Genomic DNA, 22,515 nt, shown 5'->3' on the forward strand with positions numbered 1-22,515 from the left:
AAAATTCCTGTATCTACTATACTACTACTAGCCTACATAAATCTAGATTTGGTATTTTTCACATATGTCCATTTAAACAGTTATTATAATTCATATGTTGTCAGAGACCTTCTTATTCTCTCTGTGATGTTTAATAATTATGCTCTAAAACCACATATTTAGATGTATGAATGAAACATTCTGTGCACACATGCAGCCAGTCAAGAGATGTCCATTGTTTGGGTGAAAGTGGTCATTTTCACATCATTGTAAGGCACTCAGACGCATTAAAAAGATGGACTGCAGTGCCCTGGCAGCCCTGGACAGACCACCCACTTAGCAAAGTTTTGTCACGTTTAGTCTCTTCATGCTTCTGAAGCAACTCAGCCTCATAGTTAGACTGGATGTTGTGGGATATGAACTGGGCTCTATTTCACTGTTCACATCTGAACTCCTGAAATGCTGGGCAGCTATATCAGCTGCCCCTGTTTAAAACACTTTGGTCTGGTGTTATTATTGGATATAGTAACACATGGTGTTGCTACAGGCACATGGGCAGATGGGTGCTTGAGTGCCCCCTACAGTGTTTAATGAGTACATACTGTTCATAGGTATAAATACACAGGCAAATTTGGTCTCTTTCTCGCACGCACGCACGCACTTGCACACACCCACACCCTCACATGAATATACTATATTGTTTTACGATGGTGTCAAAACAAGCCGACCAGTTTTTTAAACTAATTGCAATATTTATCTTCATATGCAAAACTGAAAGTCACTGTAACATAGGCCTGCTATCCCAGTCAGTTTTATCATTTTAACTTGCATCCAGGTTCTTATTCAGTTTAACAGAAACTGAGCCAGACTAGGCACTCATTCATTGCATGCTAAATGGACTGTAACAAAACATGACAAAATATTTGTAAGATTAAGCTTCACAATGGACCAAAGCACAAGCCTGAACTTGCATCTGTGGAAATTATTTCTCTTATTTTCAGCACCCTTGGCCTATCTTGTTCAGATTCTGGGTGTTGTGCTGGTTAAGGCTTAAATGCCTTTAGGCTCACCATTGTATGGTATAATGGCTAACATTAATGGTAGCAGACCAAAGGGAACAGATGTCAGGAGAGTATTCTAAGTAAAAATCTGGTCAATTCTTGTTCATCTGTGCAGGCACATTCAGCTTTATTACTTCAATGATGAAAGTTAAGCTAATGGAATTCATGAATAACGTGATTTTTTTACTTTGTTCAATACAGTGCATCGTTGTGAAACCTACTGTTTTAGAAATTTGTTGATTTAGTAACACTTAATGTAAATATCTGCATTGAACTATAGTGTTTGTGTTCTTACTGTCTAGTCACATCAGTGACCACAGACCGCAGTGAATTTCTTTTGTCATTTTACAGAATGTCTTTGTACATAACTTGTAAAAGGGCTTCTGCTGCTGCAGGCACCATTCGGTAACTGAGCATGTTTTCTCTCTTTTGGTATAAAGTGATGTGTGACTCTACATGGCAGACACCATAGTCACATCATTTTTTACAGCTCCTGGATTAAACATTCAAGAATCTATGCATGCATAAAACCAGAAACAGTTAAACCAGAAACTGTTTCATCAGTGTTGGGAAGCACTCTCTTCAAATGAGCTTGGGTTTCCTCCACCTCTTGAAGCAAGTCCAAGCAGGCCGACTAAGGGGCAAAACCAGACATGCCAGTGAAGGAGGAACTACTGAGCTCACATCAATAATGCTTGCAGTTTTTTTTTTCCCCATGATGTGTCTATTTGTTGGCAAGAGAGAGAGAAACATTTAATTAACAACTTATTTCAACAATCCAGTAGCTGACAACTAAAATTCAATAAATATAGTCTGTAGTCTACTGATATCACTGCAATTTAAGGACTTCATTAAATCCAATGGATTTAAAGTAAAGGTAAAGTTCATGGTAGACAAAAACAGAAGGCCGGAAGCCCTCTGGCAGAGGCTCGCCTTGTTGAGCCTGTAGGTTGAGTCTAGTGCACAAGACATAATTGTACTATATATGGCCAGAAAAAACAAATGTTGCAACACTTCTCTCTATAAACCTTTTCCGGCCCTCAATCCATTTATTGACTGTTCATGGTTGAGGAAATACTGATACTGCAAAACACACTGCATCCAGTCAGTTTAGCAATACACTGACAACAAGCTTTATTCAGTTCATTGCCAATATGGCCCAAAATAGCTTCCAATTCTAATTTTTACTTTATAAAAATGTACAGAATGAGATAGCTTTGAAAGAGTATGAGTATGTTGTGCAGTCAATCTGGGGAGGTCAGTTTCAAGAGGGGACATTTGTGAAGAAAAAACAAGCCATTATATTCTTCATAGGCACTTAGCAAAAAGCAAAATACATTAATGTGTTCTTGCCCAAACAGATGGCAAAACACAAAACATATTTCTGTGCACCAACATAAAAATGTTGTTTGGTAAAATGTTGCTAATATATTTTTTAATCTCTACAATTGTTGATAATACCTTAACACCTTGAATTTGCTTCAGAAGGCACATTTCATTTTTAAAATATGTTACATCCATTTAACAGGGAAATAAAGTGTGATGTAAGACACATATAATGCACCAATGGGCATGAAGACCATTGTGGATCACACATATTAGACGTCAACATTTCTTCTGATATTGAGAACGGTTAGCTGATGATGCACGGTGTTTGTGATGGTTTGCGACTTTCATTTCCTTTGTCTGAAAACAGTGGAAAAGGCTAATGAATAAAATATGTTCACCATAAATTACCTTATGTATTGAGGCAGGCAAATAATCAAATCAACTAATAATCAATTCATACTTACAGAGGATGCATCAATAAGTACAAGGCCATGTGAGCCAAGATTACTCCCAACATGCTCCTGCACACCTACAAATAGTAACATGCAGAAGTGGTCATTCACTGAAATGACAGCATAATAATGGTCTTCTGTGATATTCAGATAACAACACCAATTGATCAGCTCTGCCTTAATACAAACAGCCTTTACAAAGTGCTCACAGTGCAGCTGGTGGTTTAGTCTGTCCAAAGAGAGAAGGATTTTCTGCTCCTCCATGGAAATGGTGGTGAGTCCCTGCTGTTGGCTGCGCTGCTGCACCGTTCCAAGGCTCTGTGTTTGGGTTGTTACAATATCACTTTCTTCTAACAGGCCTTCAGCATTTACTTTAGCAAGGTGTAAGTGGGCTGCACTTGCCAAACCTGAGAGCACAGGCAAAGCCACATCAAAGGTAACCATTCTCACCTGTTTCCACTTTACTTTGGGTTATTCACTAGGTTATTCACTAGGTTATACATGTATATGCAGAAGAGAACTGTTATAAAAAGTCAAACCTGACAAAAGACAGACATTATTGTTATGCTGCTAATTATGCAAATGTAAAGTTTGCTTTAACTGTAATAGAAACCTAGATGTATATGTGGTGAACCCAGTACCTCCATCCAAAATGGCCAAGTTGGAAATTGGTCTGACCGGTTCTGTGTTCTGTTTTGTTGGCTGTACAAATGAAAAAACACTTCCAGTCATTTAAGGATTACATTAACCTGAAATAATATTTATGTAACCTATAACATCATACATTGTGGCTTCTCAGTTTTACCAGCACTAAGGATAACATGAAAAAAGACTGGAAATCAGATTCAGCAAGTTTAAACACATTCATTTACAGAAATTATTCACAATCTTCCACCCCACAGGGCAACTGCATGTAGGTACCTGAGAGGGTTGAGGAAGTTTTCTGCTCCCTGAGCCAGGCGTCTGTCTTCTTGGCTCCACAAAGGCTTTCCTCACAACTCTTCCATTCTCCAGGGCTTGTCTTCTCAGCATTGCTTTTCCTGCAAAAGGATGCATTTATTAATTCAATTCAATTCAGTTTTATTTGTATAGCACCAAATCAGAATACAAATCATCTCAAGGCACTTTACAAAAGGTTTTATGCATTTATTAAATCATGATAATAACATAACAAATCTGTATCACAAAAATGATATGGATAACTTGTATGTGGTGAGCCATGTATTCCTCTAAAGAAGATACATAACAAAACTGTTTCTATATTTAACCTGCAATAAAACTCATCAACAATCACAACAGATGTTGTGTATAAGCTTATTAAATAAAACTGGATATATGTAAATATGTAAATGTAGCAAAGAAAGGACATTAAAAGTTGCTGTAATACGAGGAGATGAACACTGTTGAAATTGAGAAAGCACAATGTAAAGCTGACAAGCTAGAAGAGTTTGTGACAATGAGAGAAGATGTTGTGTTGTTAGGGCTTCCTGTTTGTCCAGCGACAAGCAATTGGCAAGGGTTAGGGTTAGGCAAGATTAATTATTTTGTCTATATTATGAAGCCCAACATAGATCTGTGGTGTTTTAAATTATAGTGTCTTAAAGTAATCAGTAATTCAAATAAAATAATTACATTAAAGTACATTCTTCATAATATTGTTTAAAGCAATGGAAAATGTGCTTTGATTTGATTTCACCCAGTAGAAGAGGCTGATAAGATTATACTAAACGCAGATTAGAGCAAGGTAGACAGTTATTGTCAAAAGAACAAGGAACAGGTCACCAGTCCATCACAGGGCCACATATAGACACACAGAGACAGACAACCTCACACACTCACACTCACTCCTATGGGCAATTTAGAGTCACCAATCAACCTGACATACATGTTTTTGGACTGTGGGAGGAAACCAGAGTACCTGGAGAAAACCCACACAAGCACAGGGAGAACATGCAAACTCCACACAGAAAGGCCAGGTTGCGAACCCAGGACTTTCTTGCTGTGAGGCAACAGTTCTGACATTGTCAATTAGAAAGGTTTTTAGCTAATGGTTAGATATAAATACATAAGGCAGAAATTGCATGTATATGGCACATCTCTGCAGACACACAAAACAAGCATGAGCTGTGTTGGAGCTTCCAGCCTAACTATACATTACCATCCTTGGAGGCTAAAGCACTGCGGACTCCATGCCATATCTGTGAGATCTCCTCATCTGTGGGAGTACAATCTAAACAGAGGCCTTTTTCATTGAACACCATCCCTCTTCTTCTGCTGCAGCCATGAGTTTCCTGACAACCTGAGCTGGGCATGCCCTTGGTGTTGCCCTCTAGGATGGGGCCTGCATACGAGGGTGGCAGTGGTGTGTACATAACAATGTTATCTGTTCTAATTATATGATGTGTGTAAGGTGAGAAAAGGCCTTCTGAGTTGTCCTTGTGCTCCAAAGCCTGAGCCTGTTTATAGTTGACACTAGCATGATCCATGCCATATGGAGTCTTAGTAATGTACGCCATCTTTTCTTCCACCGATTCCATTCGAGGAGGTGGGCGGGGCACCATGATCTTCCCCTGGGTTTTAGCAATCTGATTCACCTCTGTGGCAGATTGAGGTCGTATGACAGTGCCCTTTCTAGTACGCATGGAAACAGGACCCGCTCCAACTCTGGCAGAACATTCTCTCCGTGGTATCTTGGGGCCACCGGTCCTAGTGCTGCTCCGCGGCACCTTGACCTCTTCTGCTTCTTCCAGGGGCAAACTGACTTGAACCCCAACATCTGTCCATGCTTGTTTTGTAAAGTGATAACCAGTGGAGGCTGCAGAAGTCATGATAGGTCCAGGCTTGGAAACCCCAGAGACTGTAGTAACACTTGGCTGGTGGTCCTTTGAGTTGTTTTTTGACTGAGAAAGATTGGAAGACTTGCCTTTTGACTGTTTCATTATGTCTTGTTCTTTGTCCTCTTTGTCCACATGTACCTCATCAAACCAACGCAGCTTCTTTTTGATGGGATTGTTGCCCTCCATGTTCTTAGTTTTAGCCTGTGTCAGTTCAACACTATCTCTTATCTCTAAAGCTACTTGTTTTGAAAAAATTAAATGCCCCGCACCATACACATATGTATTATCACCTGACATATTTTTGGACTGCTTTTTAAGAATTCCTTTAATGAATCTTACTTGGCATACTGAATGAGGTGTCCCCACTGAAACAGGTGATTTTTGTACTTCCTCCTCAGGACACTGAAGGCACTTAGGCGTGTCTGACTGAATGTTAGACAAGCATGTGTTTTGCAGCAATGCTGTATTAATGGGCTTCTCAGTTGTGGGCTCTGGGTTTGAAATCTTATTAAGGTTGTTTATGAAAGCACTGGGTTCTTTCTGGGATGACAGATAGCTTTTTTTTCCTGTTAGCTTAAGAGTTTCTTCTTGTGAGGCATTGTATGTTGTGCTATTGCTCAAGAAAATATTTGGTTTTGGAGGAGCCCCAAACAAAATGTCATTGCTGTTGCCATTTTTGGCAGGCAAAAGAATTTCTGTAGCTGATGGACGTTTTAATGGTCTGTCATCATGTACCCTCTGCTGTCCGAGATCAAGCAGATCCTTTTGTTTTGGACATAAAGAGTCAAGTGCTGTGTTGCTGGGAGTAACTCTATTTGTAACAAAGATGTTGTCATTGAGGCTGTTTTCTGGGGAGTTTATGTCAAAGTGCTCTGGGTCTGCACCAATAATTTCACAAATACTTAATAACCTGCTGTTGTGCAGTGCAGGCTGCGTCTCTATTTCAGGTGTTTGCTCAAATGGTAACCCCCAAGAAGATTCAGAAACCTTCATCTTATTGTCTAGCCCTTCAGAGTCCTCTTCTATTTTCTCCTTAGGTTTATGCAACTTTCTTGATTGGCCAAAGTTTTCACCAAGAAGCATCATTGCTGAGTGAGTTAGGTCTGATGCTGGATACAAATCATGTTGGTTTCTCAGGTCTGGATGGGACTTCTCTGAGTCAAACATAAATGATGAATAGGAACACTGTAGATGTTTTGTACTGTGGTTGGGGTCCTCATTCTCCAAACTATCCTTACTTGAAAGGCTTTCAGAATTACAGTCAGATTGTTGGCTGTCCTGAAATATGCAAGTGAAAGAGAGGTGATGAGAAGAAAAAAAATATGACTTACACTATTTCAAACGTGATATGAAGGCTATACCATCATCTTTTTGCCTGTTTTATTAATGCAAAAGTAATTTTCATTGACAGGAAGTACACTTAAACTGTGGAGTCCAATTTAAACTTATAACAAAAATTCTATCAACTGAAACATAACAGCAATTAATTGTGATCACATGATTTTTGTACTGTATTTCAACAAATTAAATAGCATTAGATATATGCATTATAGGTCAGTTGTGAGAGGGCCATTCTAGACTTTCCAATAAGAAATATGATTTTTCATGCAGACATCAGTATTTTATTTGAGGTGTTGTGGTAGGTCTAGTCCAGAAATCTAAGGTAGTATATGTTGCAAAATTAAGAGAATCTTGTTTAAGTGTAGTCTTCAAATGCAACACTAAGAAGCATATGTCTTATATGTCAGATATGTCAGAAAAGCAAATCCAGAATCAGTCTGGCAAATGATACAATAATTGAAACAACCATTCAAACACACATTTCACTACTGAAGCTTCTGACAGCTATCAAGTTCCTGGTGCTGGGACAGGCTCATGTTACACTGCTTCCCCCTAGGGGCAACCTGTGTAGTAAAACAGGCACATTGAACTGCCCAACAACATAATCACTACAATAATAATAAAAATTGTTATCCTAAATTTTCAGTGATTAAAATAATGAGCTGATTCTATCAATATTACTTTCCTTGGAGTAATCTATTGAACTCCAGTTTTTAAGTTCATTAATATATGTTAAAGTGTACTAAGATTCAATACATGATGACCTGAGTGGTTGAGGAGATCCTTCATCCCCACAGCCATTAGACTTTTTAAATAGTAATTGTTGATATGTTATGTTATATGTTACTGGGTGCCTTTATCTGTTTATTATATTTTATAGTGAAATTTCTATGTTAAAGTAAATATAAGAGCTGCTGGACAATGTGAATTTTGAATAAAGTATCTATCTATCTATCTATCTATCCATCTATCTATCTATCTATCTCATCTCCTACGAGGAATATACAGTGCAATTATATAGTTTCTTTAAAGACATTAGAAGAACAACAGAAGTGAAAATGACTGAATGCTTAATATTAGGGTACAGAGTAATACAATCAATTGTTTATGCAGAAGTACTCATAGTTGACCATACATATTAAGTAGCAGTTTCAAAATGGGCATTTAATGCACAGTTAATTTTTGATCAACAGACCCAATTAATAATTTCTGATTAGTTGATTAGTGTGAACTTTCTGACACTGGACTATTTCATATAGTACAAGAAACAGCACTCAAATGCATAAACAAGAGTTCTCAGAGTTAGTGTGACAGTGTGTCTACAGGAGTAACAGGCACGACTGGCAGAACATAAAAATACAGCTTACTTAAAATTGCACATGAGAAATCAAGTGTCTGCCAAATATTTCATTTCAGCTATGCATGCAATTTGTCTGGCCATTTAATTTTGTTCTAATTAACTATGCTCACATCTGACCACCCTAATGGTTATTTTAAAACAGGAGCAGTCAGACTTCTTTTCAAAAACCAAAAGCAAGTAGATGATGCTCCCATCCTTAACTCTGGCCAATTTCTACACTTCTAAAGAAGATGGCAAGACTCAAGTGCTAAACAACATCAATAATAAAAACTGTCTAATAAATTGTGGTCTGATTTTGGAGCAGGTCATAGCACAGAGACTGTTCTAAACAATATTTTTCCATGTGTGTGAAAGAAAGAGAGAAAAAGAAAGATTAGAGTGAGAGAGAAAACAATTTTACCACAAAAAGTGCCAGGGAACACCAGGGAAAGGAACATTTTAGGGAATAAAAAGCGTAATACTATAAAAGACTAAGAATCTATTTTTGTGAGGAGGCAAAATGCTTTGATATTTGCACATTCAAATAAAATATCCAAAATACCTGTGGACTGTATTCTTGCTGCTTCTTTTGCTTCTCTCTTCTGTTTTCAGTTTCATCACTGTTCTTGAAGCAAATCATACTCTGCTCCTGAAGCAGTTTAGTGTAGGCCTCTACAGCAGAGAGTGCTTGGCGGTGGGAAGATTTAGAAACTGCTGGAGGCTTGGAAGAGGGAGTGGAGGTTCTTTAAAGAGAAAACAAAAAAATACAAATAAAATGTATGTCTTCTCCAGCCAATAAAAAAGGATATAAAGCATATTACGAATTAAAATTTCATAACAAAAAAGACCAAAACTGACCAAAAATGTTACAATGTAGATCACATAAGAATGATCAGATTTTTTTTTTTTTACCTGCTAATGTTAGAGTTGCTGGACAAGAAAGAGGACTGCTGGGTGTATGAATTCAAAGTGCCTTGAATTTCACTGAGTGCATGTTCAATATTTGGGACATTCCTTCTAAAAGCTAAAACACCATAAAGAGCAACAGACAAACAAATAGAAAGTTGTCAAGACTGTTGTGTGTTATTTCTCAATTTTAGGAAGCATATGTAAACTACATCACTAACAGTGTCTACATCTCTGAGAAGGTGGTAGATGGGCTCTTTGGAAGCGCTCCGTTGCATCCTGTACATGCTTTCTGCGTTGCTGTAGGATGTTCTCTCTCAGCCGTTGCTCCTGCACATCCCACTGCTTCCGTCTTTCCTCCAGAGCTCTGAGCCATGCAAAAGAACAGAACATGAACCTGGGGCACATTTTAACTGATTAAATCTAGACTGGCCATGTTTTGGATAGAGAAACCTGAGTCTGATGCTCAAGATATGTTTTCAACACAGCCATTAATAAATTAAAGCTACCACTCACTACTGGGTTCACGGAGAAGGTCAGTTATAACATCAACAGGTTCAATCAAGTCAAGGTCAACCAAGTTCTGCATTACTCTTTTCATATAGGCAAAAATGTAAACATTACTAAGAGGACTGCACAATTTTAAACATTATTGGAAGACAAGTATAAAAAGTAGGTCAATTTTTTATGTAACGCATTTCCATTCTACTAAAAATTCATCTTCATCGTGTTTTGTTTTCTATGTAATGTCCTTAAAAAATTTCAGTTATGAAGTGTAGTGATGTTAGCATTAACCTTCTCTTTCAAACACGGGCACACTGACTTGAAGTATTTGTTGATAACAATGGAAATACATATTTGGAAGGTTACTTAAAAGAAACCTGAGCCTTATACTTTGCTGAACTTTACAACGTTAGTCTTTAGAGAGGTGACGCTTCAGGCACAGCTGGGCCAATAGATCTATTTTCAGATCTACACAGCAAACTCCTCTCAGCAACACCCATGCTTCAAAGGTGTTAAGCCCAGGACAGAATCCTAAAATGAGAGTCCAGGAGGTGGATACTGTACACCAGCAAAGCAGCATGTGGTGCCAGCTTCCAAGAAGAAATGGAATATGCTTTCCAAAGAACTGCTTGACTGGTCAGAGTCGGTGCACAGAATGCAAATGATGCTATGCTCTGAGATGACATGTTCCTGGTAATAAAATATTGCATAATCATCAAAGATGGAAACTGACTTTCTGCGTCGGTTGGTTTCCAGGTAAAACTTGCGAGCTCGGGTTTTGCACAACTTCTGCTCTTCAACCAGAAGCTGTCTCTCACCTCCAAAGCCTCCATCAGCAACCAACCTCGAATTTCTGGAAGTAAGCAGCTAAGGAGAGCAGCAGATATGATGTAACCTGATGTAACCATTACACTGAGAGAATAAAAACTAACTAGTTACATTCTCATGTGTTAGTTAGTTATACAAGCTGATCAATCGTACTGCAGGATTTGTCATCATAGTTATTGCCACCTCAAAAGAACTGTTTATCCACATTTACTCCAAGACGTTGCAGTAACGCAGGTTATACATTTCTATAACATTACGGGACATATAACGATAATTAAACGTCTATAGGATACAAGTGGGAGAAGAAGTTGTTCTGAAGAACCTGCATCCTACGAGGCCGATGGTCTTTGCTAACAAGGCTCAGCTCGCAGCAAAGCTCTTAGCTACTAGTTAACTTTGCTTGGTCCGTGTGACGTTATTCAAGCATTTTCAGGACGAAGATGAAAACCCTCCTCTGCTGAACAGTCCCAGCCTCTTTGGTCGTCTAAAGGCGCAGAAACCAGTCTGACTGAGTTGGTTCCTCCCTAGCTGCTTCATTTGGGTGAGTGTACAGTCCGGCCATGTTAGCAACCGAGGACGCAGTTCCTTGACAACGGGCAGCGAGTCGGTTACACCCGCAATGTCCAGCAGGGGGCGATCCCTTCACGCTGCTTTCGGGCACAGCCGGAAGTGTTGAGCATAGATCTTTACACATACACGGCTTTGCATGCCGTATCGGGGCTTCTGAGATGCTTCTCAGACGCAGCCATATTGCTATGGACAGTCCAGCCATTGTGGACTCAAACGCAAACTTTTGTGCTGCTTTTGGATGTTCTAATCAAATAAATGGCAAAACCAGGCAGCAGAGAGTGACATGGCATAAATAAGACGTTATCTTACAATATGTTACTGCTTGTTACAATACGTTAACCATCCCCTTAAACTAACATAGTGTTAAGCTAACTCTCAGGTTAATTAAACCCTCACATGCTGTAAATGATATATCAATCAATTTGACTGTATGAGTTATTGTGTTAAGTAGCCTTGAAGTGTTTACAACAAAAATATTATTAATAATAATTATAATAAAACTGACAGCGGTCGCCATGTGAAACGGACACTTGAACATGAGTGAAATTATATTTGATGGCCATGAGTTAAGAGGATTTAGGAAGATCTGCTTTTTTCATATTGTTTATGCACTTTTGTGGACAGGGGGCACAGTGTGTCACATACAACATATGCATTAACGTATTAGTGGTGCTAGTGCCTGAAGCCTGGACAATGACTATTAGGCTACACGCCATTTACATAACAGTTTTATCTTGTCTTTGTGCACAGCTGTGGAAAAATCAAGGCCAAACAGTTATAACATCTCCAAAACAGGACTCAAATGTATTCAATAAATGGTAGAAATCTACTTACGAAACCCTGTAAAGCTGCCAGGGCACCGCCCACTGGGCGTGCAAATGCAGCGTCGTCAGGATCAAGATCCAAGGTGGGACGCAGGGTGAGTCAGTCGGACAGGTGCGCAAGAGACTGACAGGAATATGCTATGCAATGCCGCTGGCTGCTGCTGGATATAGTTTTGTGCCATAACGATCTAATGACGTGAATGAGAAGTCATAGCTACGCATTTCTGAGGTGAGTGGGCAATCCTGACAGTATAATGATAGTTTAATCGGACTAGTATAATGTCCTGCCTTGCTTCCAGAAAACAAATGAGAAACGTCTTTGGTTAAAGAAAAAAAGCTCCAAGCCCATGGCAGTCCTAAAAGTACCAACGGTATAAGATAACCTGCTCAGATAGATCTGATCCTGCAGCAAGTCTTTGCGTTGTGGCTCTTTATGATATGCACTTGTGTCTTCTCCTCTACACGTTGAGGGAATACAGTGTTTTCTCAGATCGACAAATCGTGATATACTCTCATGTACATGCATACAGCCCACATATTATGTTAATTGCAGAAGACTCATATCTGTCCCATACACCATCATCAAAGTAAAGATGTTATTGCCAATTCTGTGCTCTTATCATGCCACAGCAGTGTTTTTTCTTGTACATCTCCCAGTTATCAGTCTTATTATAGTTGTGTGGCATGATGTAGATCAACAAAAGAAGAAAAGTTAACTACGTGTTTCCAGAATTTTAAGCGGGTAAATCTATACAGTGCAAATGCCTATAACATTTTGAGGCAAATAACAATTCCTGTTTCGTTGAACAGCATGACAATTTTCATTTTATCTTGTCTCTGCTAATATAGACTAGATGCCAAAGATGAATAATTTGACAGGGTATATTAGATCAAACTGTGTACATATTGCATGTGCTCATTAGATTCTTCAGTTATGTAAAACCTTGTTAAGTCCAATTATAAGAGAATGGAGGAACATCATCATGTGTTTCATCCGTGCTGACATTATTAGTTCCTAAGATAACCATGTTATTTGGATGTAATTACTCAACAGAAAGTACATTTAGTCAGTCATCAGCAGATTAAGTCATCATAGTTGAATCAGTAAAACTGGAGGCATTGTTGTATAATATTACCAAAATGCAAACTATGTTTAGCCACGTATCAGGCAGAGGCTGGGCGGATGGACAGCACCGGGATATGAAGTGGAGGAGAGCAGATGATGAGACTGCAGGTAGTGTCACACATGTAGTGTGAGTAATAATTCAGCAGAGACCAGCTGTCCATTGTACATTTTACGGAAATATAGACACAGTCAATCTTCATATATCTAAATAAGCAGACTAATTCAAGTTATGTGTCTGCTTAGTAGAAAATTAGTAGTGTATTATAATATGATATCAAATATGACGTTCCAAAATATCTTCACTGGTGTCTAGATGGAGCAATGAAGGGAAAGCCATGATGCTGCGGCAGGCCCTGGCCAAACCACGGCGACAAGCTTTTCGGGCACCTGGTTATGGTTATGGCCGGTCCCCCTCCTGCCTTTCCATGACAGAGGAACTTTTCTTAGCCGCTGCTGAATATGGCAACATTCCTGAAGTGAGGCGAATGGTAGAAGAACTGCAAGACCTCAATATCAACTGTGTAAACTATATGGGCCAGAATGCATTGCAGCTGGCAGTTGCCAATGAGCATTTAGAGGTGACAAAGCTCTTACTTAGGAAAAAAGACCTTGCTAGAATGGGAGATGCTTTGCTGTTAGCCATCAGTAAAGGCTACACCCGAATAGTGGAGGCCATACTGGGCCATCCAGCCTTTGCAGATGGTCAGAGACTATCTAAAAATCCTAGCCAGGCAGAGACACATCATGACTTCTTTGCCTATGATGAGGATGGCACGCGTTTCTCTCATGACATCTCTCCCATAATCCTGGCTTCCCAGTGCCATGAGTATGAAATTGTGCATATACTTCTTATGAAGGGGGCCCACATAGAGTGGCCCCATGACTACTTCTGTCAGTGCAGGACCTGCAGCGAGCAGCAGAAGCATGACTCTTTTAGTCATTCACAATCCCGCATTAATGCATATAAAGGTCTGGCCAGTCCAGCATATCTCTCCCTCTCTAGTGAAGACCCTGTCATGGCTGCATTGGAGCTGAGCAATGAGCTTGCATGTCTGGCCAACACTGAGAAGGAGTTCAAGGTAGAGTATAATATCAAAATGTACATACATTTTCCTAAAATCTTTGTTGATAGTTGTAGATTTTACTGATTAAATGACTGTAGGCTGAAGATATGCTGCCATTTTGTGCTAGTAGTGACTCATAAAAGTGTTAGAATAAGCACTTTCTTTGTTACAGAATGAGTACAAGAAACTGTCCATGCAGTGTAAAGACTTTGTAGTGGACCTTTTAGATCTGTGTCGAAACACAGAGGAAGTGGAGGCCATCTTAAATGGGGACACTGAGTCATGTCAAAGCACGGAAACCAGCTCCAAAAACCTTATCAGGTTAAAACTTGCAATAAAGTATGAAGTTAAAAAGGTAAGCTTGTGAGCAATGTATTTAGGAGTACAACTGATGCACTAGTTTTCATACTCAGTCTTCAGTTTGAATATGTTTTATGTAATCCTCTTTCTCTCTCTCTCTCTCTTACACACACACACACACACACACGCACACACACCCTCACACACACACACACACACACACACACACACACACACACAAACACAAACCCACACAAACACAATTACCACAAATGGAACAGTTTGTAGCACATCCAAACTGCCAGCAGCAACTCCTTTCCATCTGGTATGAGAACTTATCTGGCTTACGTCAGCAAACCACAGCAGTTAAAATCCTCCTTGTCCTTGGTGTAGCTCTTGGGTTGCCTATCCTGGCGTTTGTGCACTGGATAGCACCATCAAGTAAGGTTAGTTGCATAAAAGTCATCCATTTTTACCTATTTTGCATTCATTGTCTTGATTTATCTTTTAGAAAAATTTTTAAACAGTATTTATAGAACTAAATTGGGCAAAACACAAGAGCTGCAAAATTTTTTATAAGGCAGTAATATGAAAGGGATACGTTAAGTCCTGGGTTTGTCAGTGTGTTGTGGAGTTCTTCTGCTCTCTACTGTCCAAATTAGATTATGGCACTTTTAGAAGACTTCAGGTTTTGACTAAGCTCTCACGGCTGTATCCATAACATGATTATGTTATTTTTTGAAGTCTGGTTTTGTTCTGTTTGTTTTCAGTTAGGGAGACTTATGTGTGGACCTTTCCTGAAGTTTGTGGCCCATGCAGCTTCCTTTATGATATTTCTTTGCCTACTGATCCTGAATGCAGCGGACCGTTTTGAGGGAACATCACTGTTACCTAATATGACTACCCACGATCACCCTTTACAGCTGTTTCGTATGAAGATCACCCCCTTCACTTGGATGGAGATTCTCATCATATCCTGGGTTATAGGTCATGAGTCTAACCATCCCTTCTCTATTGTCATATACAATCACAACTAGCCACAACATCTTTTCCTATTAAGTTAGGATATGTTTTACACTATATTGATTTATTCTTCTCCAATCTTTTCGACCCTCAGTATTGTCCTGTTTTAAGTCAAACTGTCATGCTTTTACAACTACATTACTGCTGTGCAGTGACTTGTAATGCCGTAACTTGTTATAAATCTGTCTATCATACTAGGAGGTTGTCACTTGTACCATAATTAAGCAAACTGGCAATGACTTTCAAGCAAGACTTTAAAGTGGCTGTGGCTCAGGAGGTAGAGCAGGTCAACCATGAACCATCGGGTTGGTGGTTTGATCCTTGGCTTCCCTGGTCCACAGGCCGAAGTGCCCTTGGGCAAGACACTGAACCCAAATTGCCCCTGGTGTATGAATGGACAAATAGTGTAAAAGTGCTTTGAGTGCACTTGAGTGTAGAAAAGTATTACACAAGTATAAGACCATTTACCATATTTCATACATCGTGCCAGTAGCATCAGCAGATCCTATGTTGTTTATACATGATCAAATCATATTAGCTATTAAAAAGAAATGTATTGACATTTGATAAATATGTAATTGTTTTCCTGCAGGGAAGATATGGGAAGAGTGTGAAGATATTTGGTCACAGGACATCCGGGAATACATCTCAGAACCCTGGAACCTTCTTGATTTTAGTATTTTGGCCATTTTTATGACCTCTTTCATTGCCAGAATAATGGCTTTCTGGCATGCATATTCTGCCCAGTGTTATGTCGACAAACACTATACACACATGAGCAACATGACCTTGCCCTTTGAGATACAGTATTTCCAGCTGGGTAAGTGGCAACCCTGATCAAGTATTATAAGGAGTGGGTCAATAATTAACTTCTTATACATATGAAATGAACCTCAAATGTTGTTATTTAAGAGCATTTCTTGGTTCAGACTTAATTTTTAAATTTCATCACTAAAAATTATCATAAAAAAACCATAGATCTGATATTTCTCTATAGGCTACCCAGAAAGGGAAATCCAGAAAAATGTCAAAAATATTTTTTAAGATATGACCATAAAGCTTTTTGACTAGTTAATGTTCTGGCTGATAAATTCTAAAAACTCATCCAGGCCAAATTTCATTCCTTGAATTAAGACAAAGGTAGTGATCTTCATAATATGAACATTTACTGCATGAAATTGGTTCTCATTTAACATTTCTTTATTTTCAGCTCGAATCAATTGGATTCCCTCAGATCCACAACTTATTTCTGAAGGACTCTATGCAGTTGCAGTTGTGTTAAGTTTCTCTCGCATTGCATACATCCTGCCAGCCAATGAGAGCTTTGGGCCTTTGCAGATCTCTCTGGGAAGAACAGTAAAAGACATATTTAAGTTCATGGTGATTTTCATAACAGTTTTTGTGGCTTTCATGGTGGGAATGTTCAATCTGTACTCATACTACCTCGGCGCCAAGCACAACGATGCCTTTACCACGTAAGTATCAACTATAGACCGTTACAATAATTCAGTTTGTCTGAAAAATCTTGGACAGTTATGTCTTTGGATACAATCTGTGTTGAATTAATATGATGGAAGCTTAACACACTGGTTGCACAATGCTAATTTCATTCCCATTTCTCCATTCCCCCAGGCTTGAAGAAAGCTTTAAAACGTTATTTTGGGCTATCTTTGGCTTGTCAGAAGTGAAATCTGTGGTCATTAACATCGACCATAAATTCATTGAGAATATTGGATATGTTCTGTATGGGGTGTACAACATCATTATGGTGATTGTGTTGTTGAACATGCTCATAGCCATGTTCAACAGCTCCTTCCAGGAAATTGAGGTATGTCTTCATCCACATTTGTAAGTACTATTCATTTTTGTGTGTCATTTACTGCCAGTCAGGGCATTGTAAGGTGACCTTGAGACTTTGAAAGGCACCATGAAATAAAATGTATTATTATTATTATTATTATTTAATGTCCCAGACAGCCCACCACAATCAATCAGACACCACCCAAGCTGTGCAATAAATGTACCAGTGGAATTGGACCAGTGCACCCACTTGCTCTTGACTCACTCCTAGTATAGAGAATGAACCAATATAGTCTGACTGTTGGCCAGAAGATTTTTTAATTAAAAATGATAAATTCCTCAAAAAACTGTGTTGGCCCAACAGGAAAATGCCCAATATGCCAGATTAATTGTTACTATCACAGTATTGAAACTGAACATATTTTGTGAGATCATAATTGTTTTGCTACTATTTCATTTGACAAAAATGTCAGTAGATAATACAATATACTGCTGACCTATGCCAAAGTTTTAGTGAAATGTTGTATCCCTGCTGTATATTTGGCTTACACAATAATACTGTAGATTTAATGAAGAAATATAGGTGGAAGTTGCATATTAGAAATCCAAATTATTGCTCATCAAATGTTTTCCCTAGCTCTTAACTCTTCTTACCCTTTCTTCTTTATTTGTGCAGGATGATGCTGATGTTGAGTGGAAATTTGCCAGAGCCAAGCTCTGGTTCTCATATTTTGACCATGGTGGCACATTGCCTGTGCCCTTCAACCTCATACCCAGGCCAAAGTCTGTTGTTTTCTTCTTGGTGGCAATAAGGGGATTTCTCTGGGGTGTACCTCAAAGCAAAAGCAAAGAAAATGCAAATGATGAGATGGAGCTAAACAAGGCAAAGCACAAAAACAATTACAGATATTTGAAATTCTTTTAGTATAGTTTTTCTAGTCTTTAATACAGGCTTACCGAGTCTTCTTGTGTCACATTTATGAGTTACAGTTGTGTGTCCCTTTAAAGCAGCTGCTTAAGTACATTTCCTTTCTTTGTTTCTATTGTTAGCTGAAGCAACAGGAAGATCTGAATGTGGAAACATCAGTTGGTCAAAGCTGTCACCAAGTAAAGCAGCTTTCATTTCCTACTGCTGATTAACCTGCTAATGACTGAGGTGTTGGGTTGACAGCAACTTGTATACACCAGTATATATAGCAATATAATAAGTCAAAACTATATGCTGTATAATCAAGTATTCACTGTGTAATCAGATTGGCAGCAGTTCATCTTTTTTCTTAAATATCCCAGAATTTTTTTAAGAACAATTAGCTCATCAGTTTAAGCCTTAAATAATCTGTTCTTACTTATAGGAGATAATGAATCGCCTCATTAAAAGATACATCTTAAAAGCACAAAGAGATAAAGACAATGACGATGTGAATGAAGGTGAGTTCAGGTGACTTCTGGTTTCTGTGCTCTTCATGCGTAGAATGTCAAATTTGATGCTGGTTTACTTACTCTAAATCAGGTGAGCTCAAAGAAATCAAACAGGATATCTCCAGTCTCCGCTACGAGCTGCTGGGACGGGGAAACCATGACATGGAGACACTTGCAGAGCTAATCAGACAACTGGGAGAAGTTATGCATGTTCAGCAGAAAGAAGAAGACAAGCATGAGCTGGCAATACACTCTTAAAAAAGCAAATATTAGAGATGTATATACTGGACACACTATGGTCTCAGGATTTCTTCGGGGTCAAAGGGCCTACTGACACAGATTTAACACATTTTGACCGAAATTGACCTAATAAATTTAAATATTCTGTATTTTTGTTTTGTGTAAATGCATTCTTTTGGGAGGAGAACTTGTCAAATTCTCTGTGTTCCTGTACAGTTAACCTCAAGGTGGCATTAATGGGAGTTTTTTTCTTGTTGTACAGGATCTGTTACACTAAAATACTCTACTAACTGCATATAAACATATGATGGCGCTGGCATTTGCCAGAGGTTTATGCTATGGTTTGATTTAGAATTGATTTTTCCTTCCATACAATTCAGATAAAAAGAAGATGTTGGGTGGCAGACAAAATAAAAGAGATCAAAGCTTTCTGGTAACAACTGCCCTCAAGATTGTTCTGAACCTATGATATACGTTGGTACGGAAAGTATTCAGACCCCTTTAAATTTTTCAGTCTTTGTGTCATTGCAGCCATTTGCCAAAATCAAAAAAGTTCATTTTATTTCTCATTAATGTGCACTCAGCACCCCACCTTGACAGAAAAAAACCAGAAATGTAGAAATTTTTGCAAATTTATTAAAAAAGAAAAACTGAAATATCACATGGTCATAAGTATTCAGACCCTGTGCTCAGTATTGAGTAGAAGCACCCTTTTGAGCTAGTACAGCCATGAGTCTTCTTGGGAATGATGCAACAAGTTTTTCACACCTGGATTTGGGGATCCTCTGCCATTCTTCCTGGGGATCCTCTCCAGTTCTGTCAGGTCGGATGGTGAACGTTGGTGGACAGCCATTTTCAGGTCTCTCCAGAGATGCTCAATTGGCTTTAGGTCAGGGCTCTGGCTGGGCCAGTCAAGAACGGTCACAGAGTTGTTCCGAAGCCACTCCTTTGTTATTTTAGCTGTGTGCTTAGGGTCATTGTCCTGTTGAAAGGTGAACCTTCGGCCCAGTCTGAGGTCCTGAGCACTCTGGAAGAGGTTTTCTTCCAAGATATCTCTGTACTTGGCCACATTCATCTTTCCTTGAAGTGCAACCAGTCGTCCTGTCCCTGCAGCTGAAAAACACCCCCACAACATGATGCTCCCACCACCATGTTTCACTGTAGGGATTGTATTGGGCAGGTGATGAGCAGTGCCTGGTTTTCTCCACACATACCGCTTAGAATTAACGCCAAAAAGTTCAAGCTTGGTCTCATCAGACCAGAGAATCTTATTTCTCATAGTCTTGGAGTCCTTCATGTGTTTTTTGGCAAACTCTATGCAGGCTTTCATGTGTCTTGCACTGAGGAGAGGCTTCCATCGGGCCCCTCTGCCCCGACTGGTGGAGGGCTGCAGTGATAGTTGACTTTGTGGAACTTTCTCCCATCTCCCTACTGCATCTCTGGAGCTCAGCTACAGTGATCTTTGGGTTCTTCTTTACCTCTCTCACCAAGAGAGGCTGTTGAAGGCTGTTAATGTTTACAATGAGCATCACATTTACAGATTAAAGTCTCCCACGATTGCTCAGTTTGGCTGGACGGCCAGGTCTAGGAAGAGTTCTGGTCGTCCCAAACTTTTTCCATTTGAGGATTATGGAGGCCACTGTGCTCTTAGGAACCTTGAGTGCTGCAGAAATTCTTTTGTAACCTTGGCCAGATCTGTGCCTTGCCACAATTCTGTCTCTGAGCTCCTTGGGCAGTTCCTTCGACCTCATGATTCTCATTTGCTCTGACATGCACTGTGAGCTGTAAGGTCTTATATAGACAGGTGTGTGCCTTTCCTAATCAAGTCCAATCAGTTTAATTAAACACAGCTGGACTCCAATGAAGGAGCAGAACCATCTCAAGGAGGATCAGAAGAAATGGACAGCATGTGAGTTAAATATGAGTGTCATTGCAAAGGGTCTGAATACTTATGACCATGTGATATTTCAGTTTTTCTTTTTTAATAAATTTGCAAAAATTTCTACATTTCTGTTTTTTTCTGTCAAGATGGGGTGCTGAGTGTACATTAATGAGAAATAAAATGAACTTTTTTGATTTTGGCAAATGGCTGCAATGACAAAGAGTGAAAAAGTTAAAGGGGTCTGAATACTTTCCGTACCCACTGTATTTCTGCAGTGTAACAAGTGAACAGGACTGTTATGTCTTCATACGTCACTAATTTGTATTAGATTTTTAAATACGTTTTATTAAAATGCTTGTTGATGTTGAACGTTCAATAAAAATGATGTTGAATACAGGGAGTTTATGGGTTTCATAAATCATTGAAAGCTGTAACACATTAATACAAGTACTGTAAATCATTGCAGATGCTGTTTCATTGTTTCAGGTTGTGAAGCAAAACTAATGCCCGGGTACAGTCTTGACCTGTCAAGTAGACAAACAGCTTTCCTCCAGCTACAGTCAGGCCAGGAGAGTAAAAGCTACTACGGAGACTTCAGCTGTCAAGTCCTTGAACAAAGCACTGTGAAGCATCTATACCAAGGAAATCAGAGGGACAGGTGTCAGTTATTGAAACAGCAAGAAAAGAACAATAAAATAAAATGTATATGCTTAATAATCATGGAGCCCAGCAAAATGCATTTACCCCATGTGTCTCGAGTATTAGGAATTTAATGAAGAACAACTTACGAGAAAATGAAGGCTGTTAATGTTTACAATGAGCATCACATTTACAGATTAAAGTCTTGTCTGAAAACTAGGCCACCGCAGCATCTGAAACACACATACAATACATGTGAGACTGTTATCTATGAATTATGTCAGCCACAGCATGAGAATCCTCTCTCATCTCAAACACACCACGCAGGAGATTGGGCCAAGGTCTGTGTGAGCATCATAACTACATGCACCAGCAAACTCCATACTCAGCTGATTAATAGTAGAAAAACCCTGTCTATCTTAGCAGGATAACAGAAATATAAACCATATAAGGTGGTGAGAGTGCTGTTATAACACAATGTTCTTAAGAAACAAATGGTACCACTAAACAGAAAGCACAAAACACAGCCCAGTCCTAACATAAACACCAACAGGAGCAATATAAGTGCTCTTTTTTAAAAAACCAAACCAAACTGTGAAATGTATCATTTTGTAACAGGCCAACAACAACTCTACTAACTCATCTGAACAGCTCACTGTATGATGTCTTACAGTGATAAATACAAAGCACAAACTAGGCAGAAGTGGTTTTATCCTCACACTCTTCCACATCATTGGTCTTCAGCTGAACAGCTGTTAGGGATGAAGTTATTATAGATAATTATTAACTTAGTGAAAGTAGTGATGTTTTATTGTCTCATCTGGCAAAGGCACCGTGCTTCCAACATATTTCCTTTTGGCCAACATGACACTCCATGTTGCGCCTCATTCATGAACAGAAGGGTGGAGACTAAAGGCCCTTGGCATGCTTATATCCATTGTGTATTCTCTTCATTGGGTGGCTGTTTTGCCGTCTCTTATAATGAGAGTGTGACGCCAAACATTTCTGTAGCGTGGCTCTGTGTGGCATCGTTGGGTAGGTTGGCTGTTTAG

At 39.1% G+C, this 22,515-nt stretch overlaps 2 protein-coding genes across 3 annotated transcripts; one reads left to right on the top strand and one right to left on the bottom strand.

The window, feature by feature from the left end:
* Positions 1 to 2,037: 2,037 nt before the first annotated feature.
* cep126 (centrosomal protein 126) lies at positions 2,038 to 11,128 on the bottom strand. Of its 2 annotated transcripts, none has more exons than XM_026293415.1 (11): positions 10,870 to 11,128; positions 10,482 to 10,601; positions 9,466 to 9,611; positions 9,251 to 9,362; positions 8,901 to 9,081; positions 4,980 to 6,936; positions 3,743 to 3,861; positions 3,463 to 3,523; positions 3,031 to 3,139; positions 2,834 to 2,898; positions 2,038 to 2,726 (listed from the first exon to the last, which is right to left on the bottom strand). In XM_026293415.1, exons 1-10 carry the CDS (start codon positions 10,902 to 10,904, stop codon positions 2,874 to 2,876), a joined length of 2,865 nt encoding a protein of 954 aa, XP_026149200.1. In that variant the 5' UTR covers positions 10,905 to 11,128; the 3' UTR covers positions 2,038 to 2,726; positions 2,834 to 2,873. The 2 variants fall into 2 exon arrangements, with proteins under 2 accessions (XP_026149200.1, XP_026149190.1); XM_026293405.1 differs by having other exon boundaries at positions 3,031 to 3,228.
* An 833-nt stretch (positions 11,129 to 11,961) lies between these two features.
* On the top strand, positions 11,962 to 19,015 carry trpc6b (transient receptor potential cation channel, subfamily C, member 6b). The gene is made up of 12 exons (XM_026314412.1): positions 11,962 to 12,065; positions 13,410 to 14,175; positions 14,333 to 14,515; positions 14,742 to 14,906; positions 15,231 to 15,447; positions 16,076 to 16,303; positions 16,694 to 16,958; positions 17,116 to 17,311; positions 17,960 to 18,166; positions 18,334 to 18,390; positions 18,636 to 18,711; positions 18,794 to 19,015. Exons 1-12 carry the CDS (start codon positions 11,962 to 11,964, stop codon positions 18,958 to 18,960), a joined length of 2,631 nt encoding a protein of 876 aa, XP_026170197.1. The 3' UTR covers positions 18,961 to 19,015.
* The last annotated feature ends 3,500 nt before the right edge of the window (positions 19,016 to 22,515 follow it).

Source organism: Mastacembelus armatus, chromosome 13 (genome assembly GCF_900324485.2).
Source record: "Mastacembelus armatus chromosome 13, fMasArm1.2, whole genome shotgun sequence".
NCBI lineage: Eukaryota > Metazoa > Chordata > Actinopteri > Synbranchiformes > Mastacembelidae > Mastacembelus > Mastacembelus armatus.

Coding starts and splice junctions, on each gene's coding strand:
- trpc6b (XM_026314412.1), top strand. CDS start 11,962: ATGGTAGAAATCTACTTACGAAACCCTGTAAAGCTGCCAGGGCACCGC. Junction 14,516..14,741: donor TAAAGTATGAAGTTAAAAAG/GTAAGCTTGTGA, acceptor CAAATGGAACAG/TTTGTAGCACATCCAAACTG. Junction 15,448..16,075: donor CATCATATCCTGGGTTATAG/GTCATGAGTCTA, acceptor GTTTTCCTGCAG/GGAAGATATGGGAAGAGTGT.
- cep126 (XM_026293405.1), bottom strand. CDS start 10,904: ATGCAGGTTCTTCAGAACAACTTCTTCTCCCACTT. Junction 10,602..10,869: donor AACAACTTCTTCTCCCACTT/GTATCCTATAGA, acceptor GCTTACTTCCAG/AAATTCGAGGTTGGTTGCTG. Junction 3,229..3,462: donor CTTGGCCATTTTGGATGGAG/GTACTGGGTTCA, acceptor CTGTGCTCTCAG/GTTTGGCAAGTGCAGCCCAC.